The 21,462-nt window shown below is 44.4% G+C and overlaps 1 protein-coding gene across 1 annotated transcript in view; it reads left to right on the forward strand.

Annotated features, from left to right (window-relative positions):
• tmem266 (transmembrane protein 266) overlaps window positions 1-21,462 on the forward strand; it is a 195,419-nt gene that overhangs the window by 109,072 nt on the left and 64,885 nt on the right. Inside the window, exon 3 of the mRNA XM_073025524.1 lies at window positions 8,690-8,878. Within this exon, the coding sequence (XP_072881625.1) occupies window positions 8,690-8,878 (189 nt within the window). The remainder of the gene's footprint in view (window positions 1-8,689; window positions 8,879-21,462) is intronic.

Raw genomic sequence — 21,462 nt, forward strand, 5'->3', positions numbered from 1 at the left:
TCCAAGCATTTGTCACTGTCTTTGGGAGGTTGGTTGGGCCAAAAATAAAATGTTCAATCATTGCTAAATTTAAACCTTCAAAAGCTGCAGCCACGGACTTTCAGAATAAGTATGAAACATGAATTGATCTATAAAGATCCGACAACACAAGATGGTCACTTCCACCCGTTCACACTCATCCTACTCAAATCACATGTTGTGCTTCCCACACTCCCATAAATTGCCCCAGATTTGACATAGGAGAGGCAAATTACAATGACCAATTTACCAGCCAATCTGCACACCTTTGGGGTGTGGGAGGAAACTGGAGCACCTGAGAGAAACCCATATGGACACTGGGAGAACGTGCAAACTCCACACAGAGAGCACCCAAGGTCAGGAGTAAATGTGGGTCTCTGGAACTACTCTACAAACTGCTTCATTTGCCCATCAATAACAATTTCATTCAAATAACACCTTTAATGTAGAAAGTGATTAATGTGGAAAGTGGTTTGCTACAGCATTAGCAAACAAAATAGATAAATAGATACTTTATTGATCCCAAAGGAAATTGCAGTGTCACAGTAGCATTACAAGTGTACAGATATCCAAATATTAGAAGAGAAGTAAGAAAGAATAAAAAATAAGTTGCCACAAACAGTCTAACAGGAGGGTCATCACTTCCCCGGCTATAGGTTGCCTCATTATAGAGCCTAATGGCTTAGGGTAAGAATGACCTCATATAGCGCTCCTTGGAGCAGTTCAGTTGTCTTAATTTATTACTAAAAGTGCTCCTCTGTTCAGCCACAGTGGCGTGCAGAGGGTGAGAAATATTGTCCAGAATTTCCAGGATTTTCTGTAGGGTCCTTTGTTCTACTACAGCCTCCAGTGTGTCCAGTTTTAACTCTTGTAACAGTCAACCTTTCTAATCAGTTTATTGACACTGTTGGCATCACCCACATTGATGGCTTTGCCCCAGCACACCCCCACATAGAAGATTGTACTGGTGACCACAGATTCGTAGAACATGTGAACAGAAGGCCTGCTCACTCCAAAGGACCTCAGCCTCCTCAGGAAGTAGAGGCGATTCTGGCCTTTCTTGTACACAGCTTCTGTGCTGGTGCTCCACTGAAATCTGTCATCCAGGTGCACCCCCAAATGGGATACTGTTGATTGCAACATACACATGCATAAAATGCTAGAGGATCTCAGCAGATCAGTCGGCATCTATGGAGGGGAATAAACAGTCGATATTTTGGTCAGAGATGCTTCATCGGGACCCTCGATAGATGTTGCCTGACTTGCTGAATTCCTCCAGCATTTTCAGTGTGTTGCTCAAGATTACTAGCATCTGCAGAATCCAAAAGGTCAACTGTACATTTCCCACCACAGATAGTGCCTGACCTGCAGAATTCTTCCAGCTACTTGTTTTTATCACCTGAAGCCAGTCTTCACTCTCTCTTTCCCTTTCCTTCCCTCTCGTATTTACTTATTTAGCGATACAGCGTGAAACAGGACCCCCCCCCCCCCCCAGCACATCAAGCCACCTCACCTAGCAACCCACCCATTTAACCCTAGCCTAATCGCAGGGCAATTTACAATGGCCAATTAACCTACTAACCTACACGTTTTTGGAAATTGGGAAGAAAACAGAGCACCCAGAGGAAACCCACGCGGGGAGACCGTACAAACTCCCTAAGGCAGCACCAGAATTGAACTCTGAACTCCCACACCCCAAGCTGCAATAGTGTCACGTTAACTGCTAAGCTACCGTGGTGCCTCTTCCTTCCCTTTCCCTTTCTCCGCTCTGCAGTCCACGTCAATTTCCAAGTGCGGTGACTTATTCCAGAGTTTCTGGCATGGGTCCAGCAGCCAGGACCAGAATGTGTTAGCAGACTACGAACAAATGAACTACTTGAATGATAATCAACCAAAGAATTTCTCATTTATATGCTGTAATGAGAGAAATTAGACACACTCAGTGTGCCTCATGAGGATAACTGATAATAGGAGAGCCCAGTGGGGAATCTCATGGTTATAAAAACTCTACAGTTAGGCTCGGAAGAGGGATGTGCCATCCCATGTATTGCTGAGCTGTGAAGGTTGACGTTTGCTCCGAGGACTATCCCCATTCAGGTCCAGGTCGCTGTTCTTGAAAAGGATTAAGGTAGAAGCCACAGGAAGTGCTCAAGGCAGATACAGTGCAACATTTAAAAGATATTTACTTGGACAGCAAAGGGATATGAGCCAAACACAGGCAAATGGGACTAGCCTAGATGGGCATCTTGGTTAGCACGGGTGAGTTGGGCTGAAGGGCCTATTTCAATGCAGTAGGATTCTACGAGAAGCAGCAATAGGTTTGGATCAGAATCAGGTTTAAATCACTGATATATCTTGTGAAACTTGTTTTGTGGCAGCAATACAGTACAATACATAAAATATAATACATAATTATAACAAGTAAAAATATATACCTATGAAGGGTCCTGGCCCAAAACATCACCTGTTTATTCATTTCCATAGATGCTGCCTGACCTGCTGAGTTCCTCCAACATTTAGTGTGTGTTGCTTTGGATTCTCAGCATCTGCAGATTTTCACATGTTTATAAATACAGTATATATATATATATATAAAATAAAATATAAACTAAGTAGTGCAAAAAATAGAGAGCAAAAACAGTGAGGTGGGGTTCATGAGTTCATGTGCTGTTCACAAATCTAATAGCAGAGGGAAGAAACAGTTCCCAAAATGGTGAGTGTGTCCCTTCAGGCTCCTGTACCTCTTCCCTGAGAAGATTGTTTGTTTTGGGTGGTTGGGGTCCTTAGTAATGGATGCAGCCTTTCTGAGGCATCACCTTTAGAAGATGTCCACAATGGTGAGGAGAGTTGCGCCCCTGGTGGAGTTGCCTGAGTTTACAACTTGCTGCTATTCTTTTCAATCCTGTGCAATGCACCCCCCCCCCCAAAAAAACCGGATGATGATGCAACCAGTTAGAATGTTCTCCACGATACATCTGTGGAGTCTTTGGTGGCATACCATATCTCCTCCATCTCCTAATGAAATATAGCCTCTGTTGTGCTTTCTTTGTAATTTGGAAAGGTCATGCTGCCTCTGCACTTCTTGTTAATCCTGTACCCCATTAAGTTTCTTGCACCATTGACATGTTCTCTGGACCCCTTCACATCCAAAAGTATCTCAATTTTGGTCTTGAATATTCACAATGACTGGCCTCCGAGGTAGAGAATCCTGATGATTTGCAACACTGCCTGAAGAAATTTCTCCACATCTCCATCCTTCATGGCCATCCCTTTTGCCTGTGAGTGTAGCCATGAGCTTTAAACTGCATAAATTCACGAGGAATGAATTAAAGAATGGAATGAAGATTGTGTCACTGATCAGTGATCTGTAGTACTCATAGTACAGAAGGGTGACTTCAAACCTCCATCACTGGAACCTTCACTTTCAAAGATAATCTGTAAATTAAATCTTAATTAAAGCATTGTTATAAACCTATTGAAGATTCACTGATGAATTCTGCAATGCACTCTGTAGATGTTTCATGTAGAAGTTACCGGGCCGGCACCAGTCCCCAAGGGAGTGAATGTTTAAGGTGGTGCATGGGTTGCATTCTCCTGGGTGTAAAACTGCAGTTGGAGTGTAGACAGGCATCAAAGTTTTGTAGCGGTTATAAAGTCATAGAACACTGCAGCATAGAAACAGGCCCTTTGTCCCAACTAGTCCTTGCTGAACTATTAATCTGTCTCGTCCTATCAACCTGTGCCAGGACCATACCCTTCCATACTCTCTCATCCACGTATCTATCCAAATTTCTTCTAAATGTTGAAATTGAACACACATCCAGCACTTCCACTGGCAGCTCATACCACACTCTCTCCACTCTCTGAGTGAAGAAATCCCCCCTCATGTTCCCCTCATTTCACCTTTCACATGTAACCCATGACCTGTAGTTCTAATCTCACCCAACTTCAGTGGAGAAAGCCTGCTTGCATTTACCCTATCTATACTCCTCATAATTTTGTATACCTCTATCAAGTCTCTCTTCATTCTTCTTTGCTCTAGGAAATGAAGTGTAGGGAACTGCACACAATACTCCTGATTAGACCTCACCAACATCTTATACAACTCCAATAAAGCATCCCAACTCTTGTACTCAATACTTTGACTTCTGAAGGTCAATGTACCAACAGCATTCTTTATGGCCCTATCTACCTGTGACACCGCTTTCAAGAAATTATGGATCTGTGTTCCCAGATCCCTCTGTTCTACTGTATGCCTCAATGCCCTACTGCTCACTGCATAAGTTTATCTTCTCAAAGTGCAACACCTTGCACTTGTCTGCATTAAATTCCATCTGCCATTTTTCAACCCATTTTTCTAACTTGTCCAGATCCCTCTGCAAGCTTTGATAGCCTCCCTTGCTGTCCACTACGCCCCCAGTCTCGGTGTCATCTGAAAATTTTGCTGATGCAGTTTACCACATTATCATCCACGTTGTTATAAAAGTGAAGAAAAAACTTACAAGGATGTTGTAACAATGGACCCAGAACCGATCCCTGCAGAACATCTCTACTCATGGGTCTACAGGCAGGAGGCAACCATCTACTACCACTCTCTCGTTACTCCCGTGTCTAATCCAATTTGCTACTTAATGTTAATGTAAGATTGAGGTTCAATTCCTCCTGCCTTCTGTATGATTTTATACTGCGTAGGTTTACTCCGGGTGCTCTGGTTTCCTCCCATTTTCCATAAAAGACGTATGAGCTAGTGTTAGTAAGTTGCAGATATACTATTTGGCACCTGAGGCATAACAACACTTGTGGGCTGTCCCCAGCACATTCTTGGACTGTGTGGGTTATTGACACAAAAAGTGACATGTAAGTTTCGACATACATGTGACAAATAAAGCAAATCTTTAAGAGTAATATAAGTTGCTCATTGGGTATATTTTGGCTTTTGGGACAATACTAAATAAATAAATGTGGATATTTAGCTTGCTTCTTGTTCGGGTCTGGGTGGTGGGGGGATGTAAGAAAATAGGGTTCACCCCAGGACAAAAGTCCAGCAGGTTTGGGTCATGTGATGTTAAAAGTTACAGAAGAGAAACGAGTTGTTTGTTGAGACAGAAGGAGCGGTGTGGCGGCAGGAAACTCCTGAACAAGCTGAGAGTGTCAGTACCCTGCTGCTGGGAGTGGACTCCTAACGGCTGCTGGCTACATCTCGGGCTGAGCCAAGTGATTAACTTTATAATTAAATATTCCACTAAGTGTGGAAGTGATGTTCGGCAATGACAGACAAGCGAGAGAGCGGTGGGAGGTAATTGATTTCACGCTGCCTATCATCAATTATGACCCACTGCACCATCACAAGTCTGTTGCTGCTTCTAACTGAAGAAAGCTTGCATTTCCACAGCGGTGTTCGCAGTCTTCAGGATGTCCCAGCCAGAGGTGTGCCATCACAGCTGTAGCACAGCGGCCAATTTGTGCACAGCAAGCTCCCACAAACACCAATATTATAGTTCAAAGTAAATTTACTATCAAAGAGTGTATATGTCACCGTTTTATACCCTGGGATCAATTTTCTTGCCGGCATTCACAGAACAAAGAAATGCGATGGTATCAATGAAAAATTACACACAAGGAGGGGCAAACAGCCAATGTATAAAAGAAGAGAAAAAACGTGCAAGTGAAAAAGCATAAATAAATAATACTGAAAACATGAGTTGTAGTTGAGAGAGTCCTTGAAAATGGGTTGTGGAATCAGTTCAGAGGTGCAGTGAGTGAAGTTATTCACGCTGGTTCAGGAGCCTGATGGTTGAAGTGGGACCTAAGGCTCCTGTACCTCCTTCTAGATGATAGCAGTGAGAAGATAGCATGGTCTGGATGGTGGGGGTCCGAGAGGACAGGTGCTGCTTTCCTGCGGCAGTGTTCTTTGTAGTTGTGCTCAGTGGTGGGGAGGGTTTTACATGTGATGGACTGGGCTGTGTCCGTCACTCTTTGTAGGCTTTTCCAATCAAGGGCATTGGTGTTTCCATACCAGGCCATGATTCAGTCAGTTAGGATACTCTTCACTGTCCATATGTAGAATAAAGTCCAGATTATCTGCCTTTGACAGATCTTGGTTGAAGTTAGATACTGAGTCTGAAACATTGGGACCTTAAACTGGTCTCCTTCCAGGTCGTGCCATGGGATGTTTTTGGGGTCCACTTGAACTAGTCAACCAGGTCTGAGTTCTGACATCTCACCTGAAAGGTGGCACCTCCAATATTTCATCCTTCTTTCTGAACTACTGGCCAGAATTTAAAGAATAGTTTTATTTGTCACACATATATCAAAACATACAGTCTGCATGTGTAGCCATGCTTCTGGTCCCAACATAACATTCCCACAAGTCGTTAACCCTAACCCACACAGCTTTGGGATGTGGCAGGAAACAGGAAAACCCAGAGGAATCCCACAGCATCACAGGGAGAATGTACATACTCCCCACAGACAGTGCTGGGAATTGAATCCTGAATGTAATCACCGGCACAGTAAAGCATCATGCTAATCGTTACGCCACCGTGCTGCCCTACAAACTTGAGCTTGTGTGGTAACAGGACCTGAATTTGCAACCTCCTGGCTCAGGGGAAAGTGGAACCAGGCTGAGACTTTGTTGCACAGCAGCAAGCAATTCTCACATCTACCAGTTCCAATTGAACATAGAGCCTCAACACCACGAGACCATGGGTAGGAGAGTCTACTGTCCGAGAACACGGCCTCAGAATAAATGGACATCCCTGTAGAACTGAGATGAGGAGGAATTTCTTCAGCCAGAGGTGATGGGGAATTCATGGAATTCATTGCCACATAGGGCTTTGGAAGCCATGATTGGGTGTTTATTAAAGAAATGATTGATAGATTCTTGATTGGTAAGGGGTTAAGGGTTATGGAGAGAAAATGGGAGAATGGGTGTTGAAAAAAAATCAGCAGAGTGGACTTGATAGGCTGAATGGCCTAATTGTTCTCCTATATCTTATAGCCTTATGGTTTAACACTTTATATAAGAAAACAAATTACACCAATGCAGACTTTTCATTACCCTGGAACATCCTGAGAAGCAACATTGATACAGTTGATGTTGTAATGGAAGATGTGAGGCTGCACTATCTTTCATTAATGCAGCCAATTTACATTTCTCTGTTTTCATGCCCCAAGATCTCTTCATATGAATTGGAATTGAAACTAATATTTCTATGAGGTGTTTTAGGAACATTTTCCAATGTCAAAATGGCTACATACACTCAGTGGCCACTTTATTAGATACACCTGTGCACCGGCTCATTAATGCAAATATTTAATCAGTCAACCATGTGGCAGCAACTCAATGGCTAAGAGCAGGTAGGCACAGTCAAGAGGTTCAGACCAGACATCCGAATGGGGAAGAAATGTGATCTAAATGACTTTGACTATGGAATGAGTGTTGTTGCCCGACAGGTGAGAAGTTCAGTCATTGTTCAGGCCAAACATCAGAATGGGGAAGAAATGTAATCATATTGACCATGGATGATTGTTGGTGCCAGACAGGGTGCTTTGAGTATTTCAGGAACTGGTGATCTTCTGGGATTTTCACACGCAGCAGTGTTTGGAGTTTACAGCAATGAAAGTCCAGTGAGCAGCAGCTCTGTGGGTGAAAACACCTTGTTAGTGAGAGCGGTCGGAGGAGAATGGCCAGACTGGTTCAAGCTGACAGGAAGGTGACAGTAACTCAAGTAACCACACATTACAATTGTGTGCAGAAAAGCATTTCTGAATGCACAACACACCCAGCCTTGAAGTGGATGGGCTAAGGCAGCAGAAGATGACGAACATACGCTCGGTAAAGTACCTAATAAAGTAGGCACTGAGGGTACATGGAGTGAGCTGCCGAAGGAAATGGTTGAGGTAGGCATGCTTGAGCCAAGGGTATGTTTTATTTGTCACTGTCACTGAGAAGGGCAATTCCATCACCGTTGAAGGTCAGCCTGTCCTCACTTGCTTGAAGCACGAGGGGGTCAGGCACAGAGTCAGAGAGTTGCACAGCATGGGTGCAGGCACGCTGGCGCATGTCCACTCCGACCATCTGGTGTTGTTGAGTCATCGTTGACTCATGGTGACACTGTGGATAGAGTAGTTGTCGTGGCAAGTTACAGAGGTAGATTGCCAGGTCTTTACTCCGTGCAGATACTGCTGCTTCCCAGATTGGGACGGCTGGATCAAACTCAGGACCATTCTCCTCGGAGTCCAGTGCTGATACCGCTACACCACCAGCCGGTGTTTATCTACAGTATGGATGTAAGGTGAGAGGGAAGAGATTTAATAGGAACTTGAGGGTAACCATTTCATCCAGAAGGCTCATAAATGGAATGAGCTGCCATAGTACTTGAACAGGTACATGGATAGGAAGAGGGTTATGGCCAAACACAGACAAATGGGACTAGCTTCAATGGGTATGTTGATCAGCATGGATAAGATGGGCTGAAGGGCCTGTATCCTTACTGTAGTACTCTAATGGTTGGAATGACTGGGTGTGAGAGTTTTGTAAGGTGCCACCTCCAGGTTTTCAATTCATGTTCAACCCAGTACAGACGTGCCCCCCCCCCTGCCCCAGGCTCACTGTGAGGGGCCCCCACCTTGTCACATGCATGCTCACACCCATCTGTGTCTCTGGCAGGCCCGGTCAGGAAGGGGGTGTGTCAGACCTGGAGATCATCTCACAGCAGGTGGAAGAGGACAGCCAGTGCATCGCCCCCGTACAGCTGGTCAGCTTCGCCTACCGCGACCTGCCGCTGGCCGCGCTCGACCTCTCGCTGGCCGGCTCGCAGCTGCTCTCCAACATGGACGACGACGACCAGCGTGAGAGGTGAGCACACCGTATTGTTCTGATTCGACTATCAGCCGAGGCGGGGATTTATTAACAGAGTAATGCAGCAGTTAGCAAGGCGCTTTACAGTGCCAACGATATGAGTTCAATTCTCACCGTTGTCTGTAAAGAGTTTGTACATCCACCCGTGACTGCATGTGTTTCCTCTGGGTGCTCTGGTTTCCTCCCATATTCCAAACACGTAAGGGTTAGGGTTAGTAGGTTGTGGGCACCGGAGACATGAACACACTTGCAAGCTGCTTCCAGCACATCCTCAGTTTTTTTTTGTGCCATATACCATTCCCACCACCACCCCGTGCATCAAATGGTACTTGGATCCCCCTGTACATCTTCTCCCCATCCGCCGTGGATTGTAACCGCCCAGCTCGCTCAGGGCAGCAAGGAAGCTAGAGATCACAAGACGAGCTTAATTTGTCGTGTGCATATCGAAGCATCGAACCATACAGTGAAATGCATCTTTTGTGGCAGCGACCAAAACAGTACGTCGTGCTGTTTAAGCTGCATTTAGATAGACTGTGAAGGTGCAGGGAACAGAGGGATATGGATGATAGGTAGGCAGAAGAGATATGGTTTAATATGGCATCGTGTTTGGCATGGGACATCATGGGCCAAAGGGCATGTTACTGTGCTGTACTGTTCAATTTTAATTTAATTTAATTTATTTTATTTAGAGATACAGCACAGAAACAGGCCCTTCTGGCCCAATAAGCCAATGCTGCCCAATTATGCCCATGTGACCAATGAATCTACTAACCCTATGGGTTTGGGAAGTGGGAGGGAACCAGAGCACCCAGAGGAAACCCACACGGTCGTGGAAAGAATGAACAAACTCCTTACGGGCAGCAGCAGGAGTTGAACCTAGGTTGCTGGCGCTGTAACAGCATAACGCTACCACTGTGGTACCATGTTCTGCTGTTTATCGTTGTGTGATCCGCAGCATTCAGGGTGATTAGCTGCTGAAGGTGAAGTTTATTAAACCATAAGACATAGGAGCAGAATAAGGACATTTGGCCCATCAAGTCTGTTTCGCCATTCAATCATGGCTGATTTATTACCCCTCTCAAACCCATTCTCCTGCCTTCTTCCGTAAACTTTGACACCCTTACTAATCAAGAACCTGTCAACCTCTGCTTTAAATATACCCAATGACTTGGCTTCCACAGCCATCTGAAGCAATGAATTCCACAGATTCAACACTCTCTGGCTAAAGAAATTCCTCCTCATCTCTGTTCTAAAGGAACATCCTTCTATTCTGAAGCTATGCCGCCTGGTCCTAGACTCCCCACTATCACGCTCACACCACCTAGGCCTTTCAATATTGGATATGTTTCAATGAGATCTCCCCTCATTCTTCTAAACATCAGTGAGTACATGCGCAGAGCCAGCAAACGCTCTTCGTACATTAACCCTTTCACTTCTCGGCTAATTCTCATGAATATCCACGGCCAGCACATCCTTTCTTAGATAAGGGGCCCAAAACTGTTCACAATATTCCAAGTGGAATCTGACCAATGCCTTATAAAGCCTCAGCTTTTTAAGTTCTGGGCACAAGGAGAATCAAGGAACGCGGGGATCAGAACAGAAAGTAAATTTAAAATAAAGGATTTTCCGCAATCTCATTGAGTGGCAGAGCAGGCCAGCGGTGCTGAATGCGTGCTGACCCTCACAAGTGATTGGGACAACCCTGGTCATTGATAATTAACACTAATGTTAATGGGGATCAGATGTTATCTCTGTGCAGTAGACACCATCCAAGCCAGCCGTTATTCTCTAGCTAATTGCCACTTGATTAATGGCAAATTAAATTGTTGTTGAGTAATTAAATCTGTGACTAATATTTAACAAGAAGCCGTGTACGTTTGTGATCAATGTTCTAGTAGGCAACAAAACCCGACGAAGTTTTCTCTGTCAGGCTAGTTAGGTGGAAGTTAATGAAACAGAAGTTTAACACTACGGCAAAGGTGAACACAATTAGACCTGTCAATCATAATTGGGGTCGATTGTGGGCCTGATCATTTAGGATGGCTCTTCCTGTTCCAAGCATGTCAAACTTGTAGTTGCAACTGGAAGCTAGGGCAACACAGTGGCACAGCAGGTAGTGCGGCTGCCAACGTGCAAGGGCAGTTACGAGGAAAGCACGGCAATGCCTCCACTTCCCTAGGAGTTTGCTAAGATTCGGCATGACATTTAAAACTTTGACAAAATTGTGTGAGGTGGAGAGTATATTGACTGGCTGTGTCACAGCCTGGTATGGAAACGCCGATGCCCTTGAATGGAAGTTCCTACAAGAAGTAGTGCATACGGCCCAGTCCTTCGTGGGTAAAGCCCTCCCCACCATTGAGCACATCTACACGGAGTGTTGTCGCACGAAAGCAGCATCCGTGATCGGGGACCGCACCACTGCCCAGGTCATGCTTTCCTCTCACTGCCGCCATCAGGGAGACTGTACAGGAGTCTCACCATCAGGTCAGGAACGTTTATTACCCCTCAACTAGGCTCTTGAACCAAAGGGAATAACGTCACTTGCCCCATCACCGAAATTGTTCCCACAACCTATGGGTTCACTTTCAAGGACTCATGTTCTCAATATTTGTTGCTTAGTTATCTATTATTATTATTTCTTGTCATTTGCATACTGGTTGAATGCCCAAGTTGGTGCAGTCATTCATTTAGTCTAGTATGGTTATTATTCTATAATGGATTTATTGAGTATGCCCACAAGAAAATGAATCTCAGGGTTGTATATGCTGACATATATGTACTTGGATAATAAATTTACTTTGACCTTTGCCTCAGAACAGAATTAGTCCATTTGGCCCATGGAATCTGCTGTGCTGTTCCATCATTTATTAACCCTCTCAAACCCATTTTCCTCCTTCTCCCTGAAACCTTGACACTCATTAATCAAGAACCTATAAACCTCAGCTTTAAATATACCCAATGATTTGGCCAACTGTGACAATGAATTCCACAGATTCACCACCCTTTGGCTAAAGAAGCTCCTCCTTATCTCTGCCCTAAAGGGACATCCTAATCTGAGGCCTCTGATCCTAGACTCCCCCACTACAGGAAACATTTACTGCCCACCCACTCCGTCTGGGCCCTTCAATATTCAATTCAATGAGACCCCCCTTTATACTTCAAAACTCCAGCAAGTACAGGCTCAAACACTCCTCACACATTAACCCTTTCATTCCTGGCTTCATTCTCATGAACTTTCTCTGGACCCTCTCCAATGCCAACACATCCTTTCTTAGATAAGGGGCCAAAACCTCCTCACAATGCTCCAAATGCAGTCTAAGCAATGCCTTATAAAGCCTCAGCATCACATGCTTTCCTTGTCCGCAATTTGGCAGCGCTGTCTACGTGGAGCTTGCATGTTCTTGTTTCACCCAGGCACTCACGTCACAAAGATGCCGCTCGGTTGGTTAATTGGTTGGAGTAAAATGCCCCAAAGTGGGAGGGTGGCAGGATTTGGAATGGGTAGATGGGAATGTGGGGAGAATAAAATGGGGTCAGTGTAAATGGGTGCTTATTGGCCCTCGTGGTGTGGTCATTGTCATGAGGGTGTATCCAATAGCGGGGAGTCTCGGATCAGACGGCACGGCCTCAGAATTAAAGAGCGTCCCATTACAACAAAGGTGATAGATATGTGTGTTATAACCGAAGGAAAAAACGGTTGAGGTCACTTAGCACTTTCGTGCAAGGGAGTTTGTTAGGTGCATCTAAAAACAAACTTACAAATTGTAGCAGAAATAGTGAAAAGAAAACTGCCAATGTTTACAAAAAGATATCTACCAGAAATCACAATAATAGCTCTGTACTTTGTCCAATGGGAATTCCTGGCGGCTGGGATCTCTCCCTCCTACCGAGAGCGATCCGCCCCGTTTATTGGGCACCAGGTCACACGGCCTTTAATTACCAACAACGTTAAATTAAGACTACACATGAATTAGAATATGATGCACCCCACAATCATATTACAAAATAAACAGGAGTATCTACCTTAAATGCAGTATACAAACAACTTATACACATTTACACATCCCCATTACTAAAGAAATGGAATATTCCACTGTGTATGGCGGGAAAAGCACCACAAATCCAACCCTTTAGGACCCATTATTAAAATACACTGGGGAAGACATGGAAGTGTGCACAGTCAGCGCAACGAGCGCAGAATGCCAAGGCAGTATGTGTGTAGGTGTTGGTATCTGTGTGAATATGCGATTGTACCCTCTGTGTATATGTATATATAAGTGTGTGTGTGTGTGTGTGTGTGTGTGTGTGTGTGTGTGTGTGTGTGTGTGTGTGTGTGTGTGTGTGTGTGTGTGTGTGTGTGTGTGGAGTGCCGGTAATGACCGCTCTCCGTCTCAGACGAGGAGGAATTTCTTTAGCCAGTGGATGGTGAATCTCTTGAACTCACTGCCACTCCGATGCTGTGGAGGCCAAGCCACTGGATAGATTTAAAGCAGAGGCTGATAGGTCCTTGGTTAGTAAGAGTGTCAAAGGTCACAGAAAGACAGCAGGAGAATGGGGTTGAGAGGGAAAAAACTCAGCCCTGATCGAACGGTGGAACGGTCTCAATGGGCCTAATTTGAGGCAGTATCTGTGGAAAGCAAAACAGAATGAATATTTAAAGTCAAAGACTCTATCAGAATTGAGCAGAGTTTTGAGTGAAACATTATACTCTCTTTCCCACTGATCTGCCTGACCTGCTGGGCATTTTCTGTTTTTCTTCCAGAGTTCCATCATCTATAGTCCTTTCATTTTAACTCAGTTATTCTAGCTGAGTATCTCCATGTGATATTTGCTGCCCAGAACTTACCTAGCCAAATATAGTCTAACTTTTCAAAACATGTGAAGTTCAAAGCAGTGATTAATTTGAATTTTGCACCAGATGAGAATGGTGAGGGGTGCCTGTGGTAATAATGGGTTGAGCCATTATCGGAGTTGCAGAACGTGACTCGTTCAGAAACAATCTGTGGAGCAAATGTTGTCCACAGATGACATCTGAGACAAACAAACAGCATACTGTTCAGGAGGCTGGACCGTGTTGAAAGGAACACCTTGGGAAGGCAGTAGGGAGGGAGAGGGAGAGAGAAGGAGAGGGAGAGAGAGAGAGGGGGGGAGAGAGAGAGAGGGGGGGAGAGAGAGAGAGGGAGGGGGAGAGAGGGAGAGGGAGAGAGAGAGGGGAGAGGGAGAGAGGGAGAGGGGGAGGGAGAGAGGGAGAGGGAGAGAGAGAGGGAGAGAGAGAGAAAGAGAGACGGAGAGAGAGGGAGAGGGAGAGAGAGAGCGCATACACACATGTAAGCATATACACACAGAACCCCACATATATTCAACATATATACAGACATCTTTACATATGTACTATGAACACACATACAGAAAAACATTACAAATGAAATTTTCAAAGTTCAAAGTAAATATTATTATGAAAGTGCACGTATGTCTACTCTGAGATTCATTTTCCTATGGGCACACTCAGCAAATCGATAGAATAGTAACTATAACAGGATCAATGAAAGATCAAGTGGAGTGCAAATACAACTATAAATAAATTTATATACACAAAGACAGAATCACATTTTTACACGCACACACACGTAAGCATACACACTCAGAAACCCACATACTATACTGTACATACAGGGGGGGCATGAAGTCTTGTACAGACATCAGTACATTGCATACTATAAACACACACACACATACACAGATATACATATACACAGAGGTACAATCACATATCACACAGATACCAACACCTACACACACACAAAAAATAAATCTGCCTGCCTGCTTCCTTCTCTCTAAGGACTAGAGGAGGAGGCAGCTCTTGCTGCTTATTTAATTAGTGTGCAGTGTAATTTTTCTCGAAGGAGCACTCGGGGGCATCTTGTTATCTAACAGGTCACACACACCCGTCTGCTGCAGGAGTCGCCCACAGCAGCGGAGAGTTGCAGGCACTTCAGCTTCGTACTTCCAGTGATTTCTCTCTTCGTTTAATTTAATATTTCGAGGGGAAGACAGTCGTTTCGACGGTTGTTTTCCTTCGTGTTACTTTAATTGGCATTTCTCCATCTAGTGCAAGACTGTAGCTTAATTGGCCGTGAGCACCCTCAGCAGTGGAAAGTTGTTTTTCATTGGTTTTCCAACCCTTTTTCCCTTTCCCCCATGTTCTTCCAGTATATGGCGAGAGTGTGGTTAGGTAAAATATCAGCCACGATATTTGATAGTGAGAAGGCTTGAAGCTATGCTTCTGTACTTACTTTATTTGGAGATATAGCACGATATCAGGCCCTTCTGGTCCAATGACATCCATGTGACTAATTTAACTACCAACCCAAGCATCTCTGGAATGTTGTTCAAACCAAACATCAGATTAGAACATAGAATAGTACAGCACATTACCGGCCCTTCGGCCCACAAAGTTGTGCTGACCCTCAAACCCTGCCTCACATATAACCCCCCACCTTAAATTTCTCCATATACTTGTCTAGTAGTCTCTTAAACTTCACTAGTGTGTCTGCCTCCACCACTGACTCAGGCAGTGCATTCCACACACCTACCACTCTCTGAGTGAAAAACCTTCCTCTAATATCCCCCTTGAACTTCCCTCCCCTTAACTTAAAGCCATGTCCTCTTGTACTGAGCAGTGGTGCCCTGGGGAAGAGGTGCTGGCTGTCCACTCTGTCTATTCCTCTTAATATCTTGTACACCTCTATCATGTCTCCTCTCATCCTCCTTCTCTCCAAAGAGTAAAGCCCTAGCTCCCTTAATCTCTTATCATAATCCATTCTCTCTAAACCAGGCAGCATCCTGGTAAATCTCCTCTGTACCCTTTCCAATGCTTCCACATCCTTCCTATAGTGAGGCGACCAGAACTGGACACAGTACTCCAAGTGTGGCCTAACTAGAGTTTTATAGAGCTGCATAATTACATCGCGTCTCTTAAACTCTATCCCTCGACTTATGAAAGCTAACACCCCATAAGCTTTCTTAACTACCCTATCTACCTGTGAGGCAACTTTCAGGGATCCGTGGACATGTACCCCCAGATCCCTCTGCTCCTCCACACTACCAAGTATCCTGCCATTTACTTTATACTCTGCCTTGGAGTTTGTCCTTCCAAAATGTACCACCTCACACTTCTCCAGGTTGAACTCCATCCACCACTGCTCAGCCCACTTCTGCATCCTATCAATGTCTCTCTGCAATCTTCGACAATCCTCTACACTATCTACGACACCACCAACCTTTGTGTCATCTGCAAACTTGCCAACCCACCCTCCTACCTTCACATCCAGGTCGTTAATAAAAACCACGAAAAGTGGAGGTCCCAGAACAGATCCTTGTGGGACACCACTAGTTACAACCCTCCAATCTGAATGTACTCCCTCCACCACAACCCTCTGCCTTCTGCAGGCAAGCCAATTCTGAATCCACCTGGCCAAACTTCCCTGGATCCCATGCCTTCTGACTTTCTGAACAAGCCTACCGTGTGGAACCTTGTCAAATGCCTTACTAGCCAGAGGCTCAGCAATCTCTTCCCTCACCTCGTGGAGCAGCCTGGGGAATATTCCGTCAGGCCCCGGGGACTTATCCGTCCTAATGTATTTTAACAACTCCAACACCCTCCTCTCCCTTAATATCAACATGCTCCAGAACATCAACCTCACTCATATTGTCCTCACCGTCATCAAGTTCCCTCTCAGTGGTGAATACCGAAGAGAAGTATTCATTGAGGACCTTGCTCACTTACACAGCCTCCAGGCACATCTTCCCACTTTTAACTCTAATCGGTCCTACCTTTACTCCTGTCATCCTTTTGTTCTTCACATAATTGAAGAATGCCTTGGGGCTTTCCTTTACCCTACTCGCCAAGGCCTTCTCATGACCCCTTCTTACTCTTCTCAGCCCCTCCTTAAGCTCCTTTCTTGCTACCCTGTATTCCTCAATAGACCCATCTGATCCTTGCTTCCTAAACCTCATGTATGCTGCCTTCTTCCACCTGACTAGATTTTCCACTTCACTTGTCACCCATGGTTCCTTCACCCTACCATTCTTTATCTTCCTCACCAGGACAAATTTATCCCTAACATCCTGCAAGATATCCCTAAACATCGACCACATGTCCATAGTACATTTCCCTGCAAAAACATCATCCCAATTCACACCCGCAAGTTCTTGCCTTATGTGGGGGGAGAAATGGGGGAAGAAATTTGATCTAAGTGACTTTGACCGTGGAATGATTACTGGCACCAGATGGGGTGGCTTGAGTATCTCAGAAACTGCTGATCTCCTGGGATTTTCACACACAACATTCTCGAGAGTTTACAGAGAATGGAGCAAAAAACAAAAAAAAGTCTAATGAGTGGCAGTTCTGTGGTCAAAAGCACCTTGTTAATGAGAGATGTCCCAGGAGAACGGCCAGACTGGTTCAAGTTGACTTGAAGGCAACAGTAACTCAAGTGTCCATGTATTACAACAGTGGTGGGCAGAAGAGCATCTCTGAATGTGCAACACGTCAAACCTTGAAATGGATGGGCTACAGCAGCAGAAGACCACACTGGCTTCCACCTTTGTACCTGATAACGTGGCTACTGAGGGTGGATGCAAACACGTATGGGTGTCTAGCCCTTGTCTGCTGGAGTCTGATCCACTATCTAATGGGATTGGTAATTGGTGACTTGTAACCAGGCGGCACAATAGTGTAGCATTTAGCGTAATGCGTTAGGGTCTAGCAATCGGGGTTCAATTCCTGCCAGACCCTGTAAGGAGTTCGTGCATTCTTTTGTGACTGCATGACTTGCTTCCATACGCTCTCGTTCCTAAGACTGAGAAGTGGCTTAGGGTTAGTAAGCCATAGGCGTGCAACGTTAGCATGGCGACACTTGTGAACTGTTTGTCCTGGGGACTGTGTTGGTCGTCGACACAAATGGGGCTTGACAAACGATAGTGAATGACACATTTCACTATATCACACACAAAATGCACAAAGAAAATGAATAGGCAGTTAAAGTTTCAGGCCCAAACCCTTCTTCCTGAGGGAAGGCTTAGCCCGAAATGTTGACTACCTGTTCATTTCCATCGCTGCTGGCTGACCTGCTGAGTTCCTCCAGCATTTTGTGTTTGTTGCTTTGGATTTCCAGCATCTGCAGACTCTTTTTTTACTTTTTTTCTGCATCTGCAGACTTTCTTATGTTTATGACCTCACTGTATGTTTCAGTGTTTCCATGTACAGTACGTATGGCACAAAAACTATCTTCATTATTGTCACATCTACCGAGGTGCAGTGAAAAACTTCAATTTGCAAGCTGTTCATACAGATCATCTCAAAAAGACACGTAGTTTGAGGTGTACGAGGGAACAGTAGAATATAGCGAGTGCAGTGCAAGTAGACGGTAAACTGTAAGGGCCACAATGAGGTAGATTGTGAAGTTAAGTATACAATAGGTATATTGAAGGTGAACACTTCAATATGTAAGGACTCTTGTAACAGCAGGAAAAAAGGCTGTGCCTGAGCCTGGTGGTGTGTGTGTTCAGGTGTCTGTATGTTCTGCCTGATGGGTGACTGAGAAGAGAGCATGTCCAGGGTGGGCTTTGATCGTTTGTTTCCTGATATGACGCAGCAAGAAGTACAGACAGAGTCCATGGAGAGGGATTGGGTTCCCCAATAGACGGAGCTGTGATCATACCTGATGTGATGTAACCCACTATCTGCACCTTCCCCCACCTCCCCACAGCCCCAACTCTATCCCCACTCAGTCTACAATAAAGCAATTCTAGAATCATTACTTGTATGCTGTGGACAGCTGAATTTTAAGGTAAAAAATTAGCTTTATCTGTCACATGTACAATAAATTACAGTGAAATGCATAGTTTGCGTCAAATCAAATCAGCGAGGATTGTACTGAGCCGCCCACTAGTGACGCCATGACAGCATAGCATGCCCACAATTCACTAACTCTAATCGTACACCTTTGGAATGTGGGAGGAAACCAGAGCACCCAGAGGAAACCAATGCGGTCATGGGGAGAACATACAAATTCCTATAGACAATGGTAGGAATCGAACCCCGATCTTACACCTGGTGCTGTAGAGTGAATGTGCTGATCACTCGGCCACCATGCCATGCTAGAGTATTTGAGGAGAATCTTCACCATCTCTCTAAACTGATTGAGCCAAAGTCTTTAATCCATAGTGTCAGAATATTGTATATGCTGTCATTTAATTGGATGTGGTTCTTTCTATATATTGCATACAACATAGGCATCATATTCTTTATGATACTGTCAGTATATTGTGCACACAGTATTGTCTCGTCCTGAAATGTTAACTGTTTATAAAATGGATCTAGTGCTTTCCTGGCGTATATGATGAATAAACTCTCCTCGAGCCTCCTGTACCTGGCTGGAATTTGTCAACAGTTTTTTCCCCTCCATAGATGCTGCCTGACTTGCTGAGTTCCTTGTGTATGAATGTAATCCTGTTGTTGTTATTTATTTATTTAGGGATACAGTACAGAACAAGCTCTTTCAATGCAGTAAGCCTGTTCCGTACTGTAGCCCGTCTGTTTAATCCTGCCTGATTGCAGGACAATTTACAATGACCAATTAACCTGCTAACCGGTACGTCTTTGGACTATGGGAGGAAACCAGTGCACCTGGAGGAAACCCATGCGGTCACGGGGAGAGTATGAAAACTCCATACTGACGACTCTGCAATTGAACTCCGAATTCTGAAATAGCCAAAGCTGCAATAACATCACGCTAACCACTACGCTACCATGTTGCCCAGTTGACCAGCTTTAACCATCTGCTTTATCTCCAGTTAACTGACACAAAATAATAGTTCAGGATTACACCAGAGAGATTACTGTTGTCAATTGTCCTTGAACAATCACCCGCACACCCACTGTTAACACTTTAAATGCACCTAAAATGTAAAGAAGGTTTAGCTTGTCACTGAGCTCCAGTAATCATCTACAGATGTACTTCTGATACCTGGCCAGTTGCACCATGGTCTGGTATGGCAATTAAAATGCACAGGAGCACAGCAAGCAGCAGGTTGTAGTGAACGCAGATCAATAAATCACAGACACATCCCTCCCCACTGCTTCAGGAAGGCAACATCTGTTGTAAAGAAACCCAACTACCCAGGCCATGCCATCTCACAGCTACCACTGGGCAGTCGGTAGAGAAGCCTGGAGTCCCAACCACCAGGTTTCAGAACAGCTACTTCCCTTCAACCATTCTGTTCAGATTTATTACCACTGACATATGTCATGAAATGTATTGTTTTACACAACAGTACAGTGAGAATCAGAACCAGGTTTATTATCACCGGCATGTGACGTGAAATTTGTTAACTTAGCAGCAGCAGTTCAATGCAATACATAATCTAGCAGAGAGAGAGAGAAAAATAATAATAACTAAAATAAAACATAATAAATAAACAAGTAAATCAATTACATGTATTGAATAGATTATTTAAAAATGTGCAGAAACAGAAATACTGTATATTAAAAAAGTGAGTTAGTGTCCAAAGCCCATCCATTCCAGACAGTGATGCAGCCTGTCAGAAACCTCTCCATGGTACAACTATAGATAGATAGATACTTTATTCATCCCCATGGGGAAATTCAACTTTTTTTCCAATGTCCCATACACTTGTTGTAGCAAAACTAATTACATACAATACTTAACTCAGTAAAAAAAAAATATGATATGCATCTAAATCACTATCTCAAAAAGCATTAATAATAGCTTTTAAAAAGTTCTTAAGTCCTGGCGGTTGAATTGTAAAGCCTAATGGCATTGGGGATTATTGACCTCTTCATCCTGTCTGAGGAGCATTGCATCGATAGTAACCTGTCGCTGAAACTGCTTCTCTGTCTCTGGATGGTGCTATGTAGAGGATGTTCAGAGTTTTCCATAATTGACCGTAGCCTACTCAGCGCCCTTCGCTCAGCTACCGATGTTAAACTCTCCAGTACTTTGCCCACGACAGAGCCCGCCTTCTTTACCAGCTTATTAAGACGTGAGGCATCCCTCTTCTTAATGCTTCCTCCCCAACACGCCTTTGAGTGTATTTGTTAACATGCCAAATTGCTTCAAACTCCTAATAAAGTATAGCCGCTGTCTTGCCTTCTTTATGACTACATCAATGTATTGGGACCAGGTTAGATCCTCAGAGATCTTGACACCCAGGAACTTGAAGCTGCTCACTCTCTCCACTTCTGATCCCTCTATGAGGATTGGTATGTGTTTCTTCGTCTTACCCTTCCTGAAGTCCACAATCAGCTCCTTCATCTTACTGACGTTGAGTGCCAGGTTGTTGCTGCAGCACCACTCCACTAGTTGGCATATCTCACTCCTGTACGCCCTCTCGTCACCACCTGAGATTCTACCAAAAATGGTTGTATTGTCAGCAAATTTGTAGATGATATTTGAGCTACGCCTAGCCACATAGTTATGAGTATACAGAGAGTAGAGCAGTGGGCTAAGCACATTCCCCTGAGGTGCACCAGTGTTGACTGTCAGCGAAGAGGTATG

Source organism: Hemitrygon akajei, chromosome 21 (genome assembly GCF_048418815.1).
Source record: "Hemitrygon akajei chromosome 21, sHemAka1.3, whole genome shotgun sequence".
NCBI classification, from domain to species: domain Eukaryota; kingdom Metazoa; phylum Chordata; class Chondrichthyes; order Myliobatiformes; family Dasyatidae; genus Hemitrygon; species Hemitrygon akajei.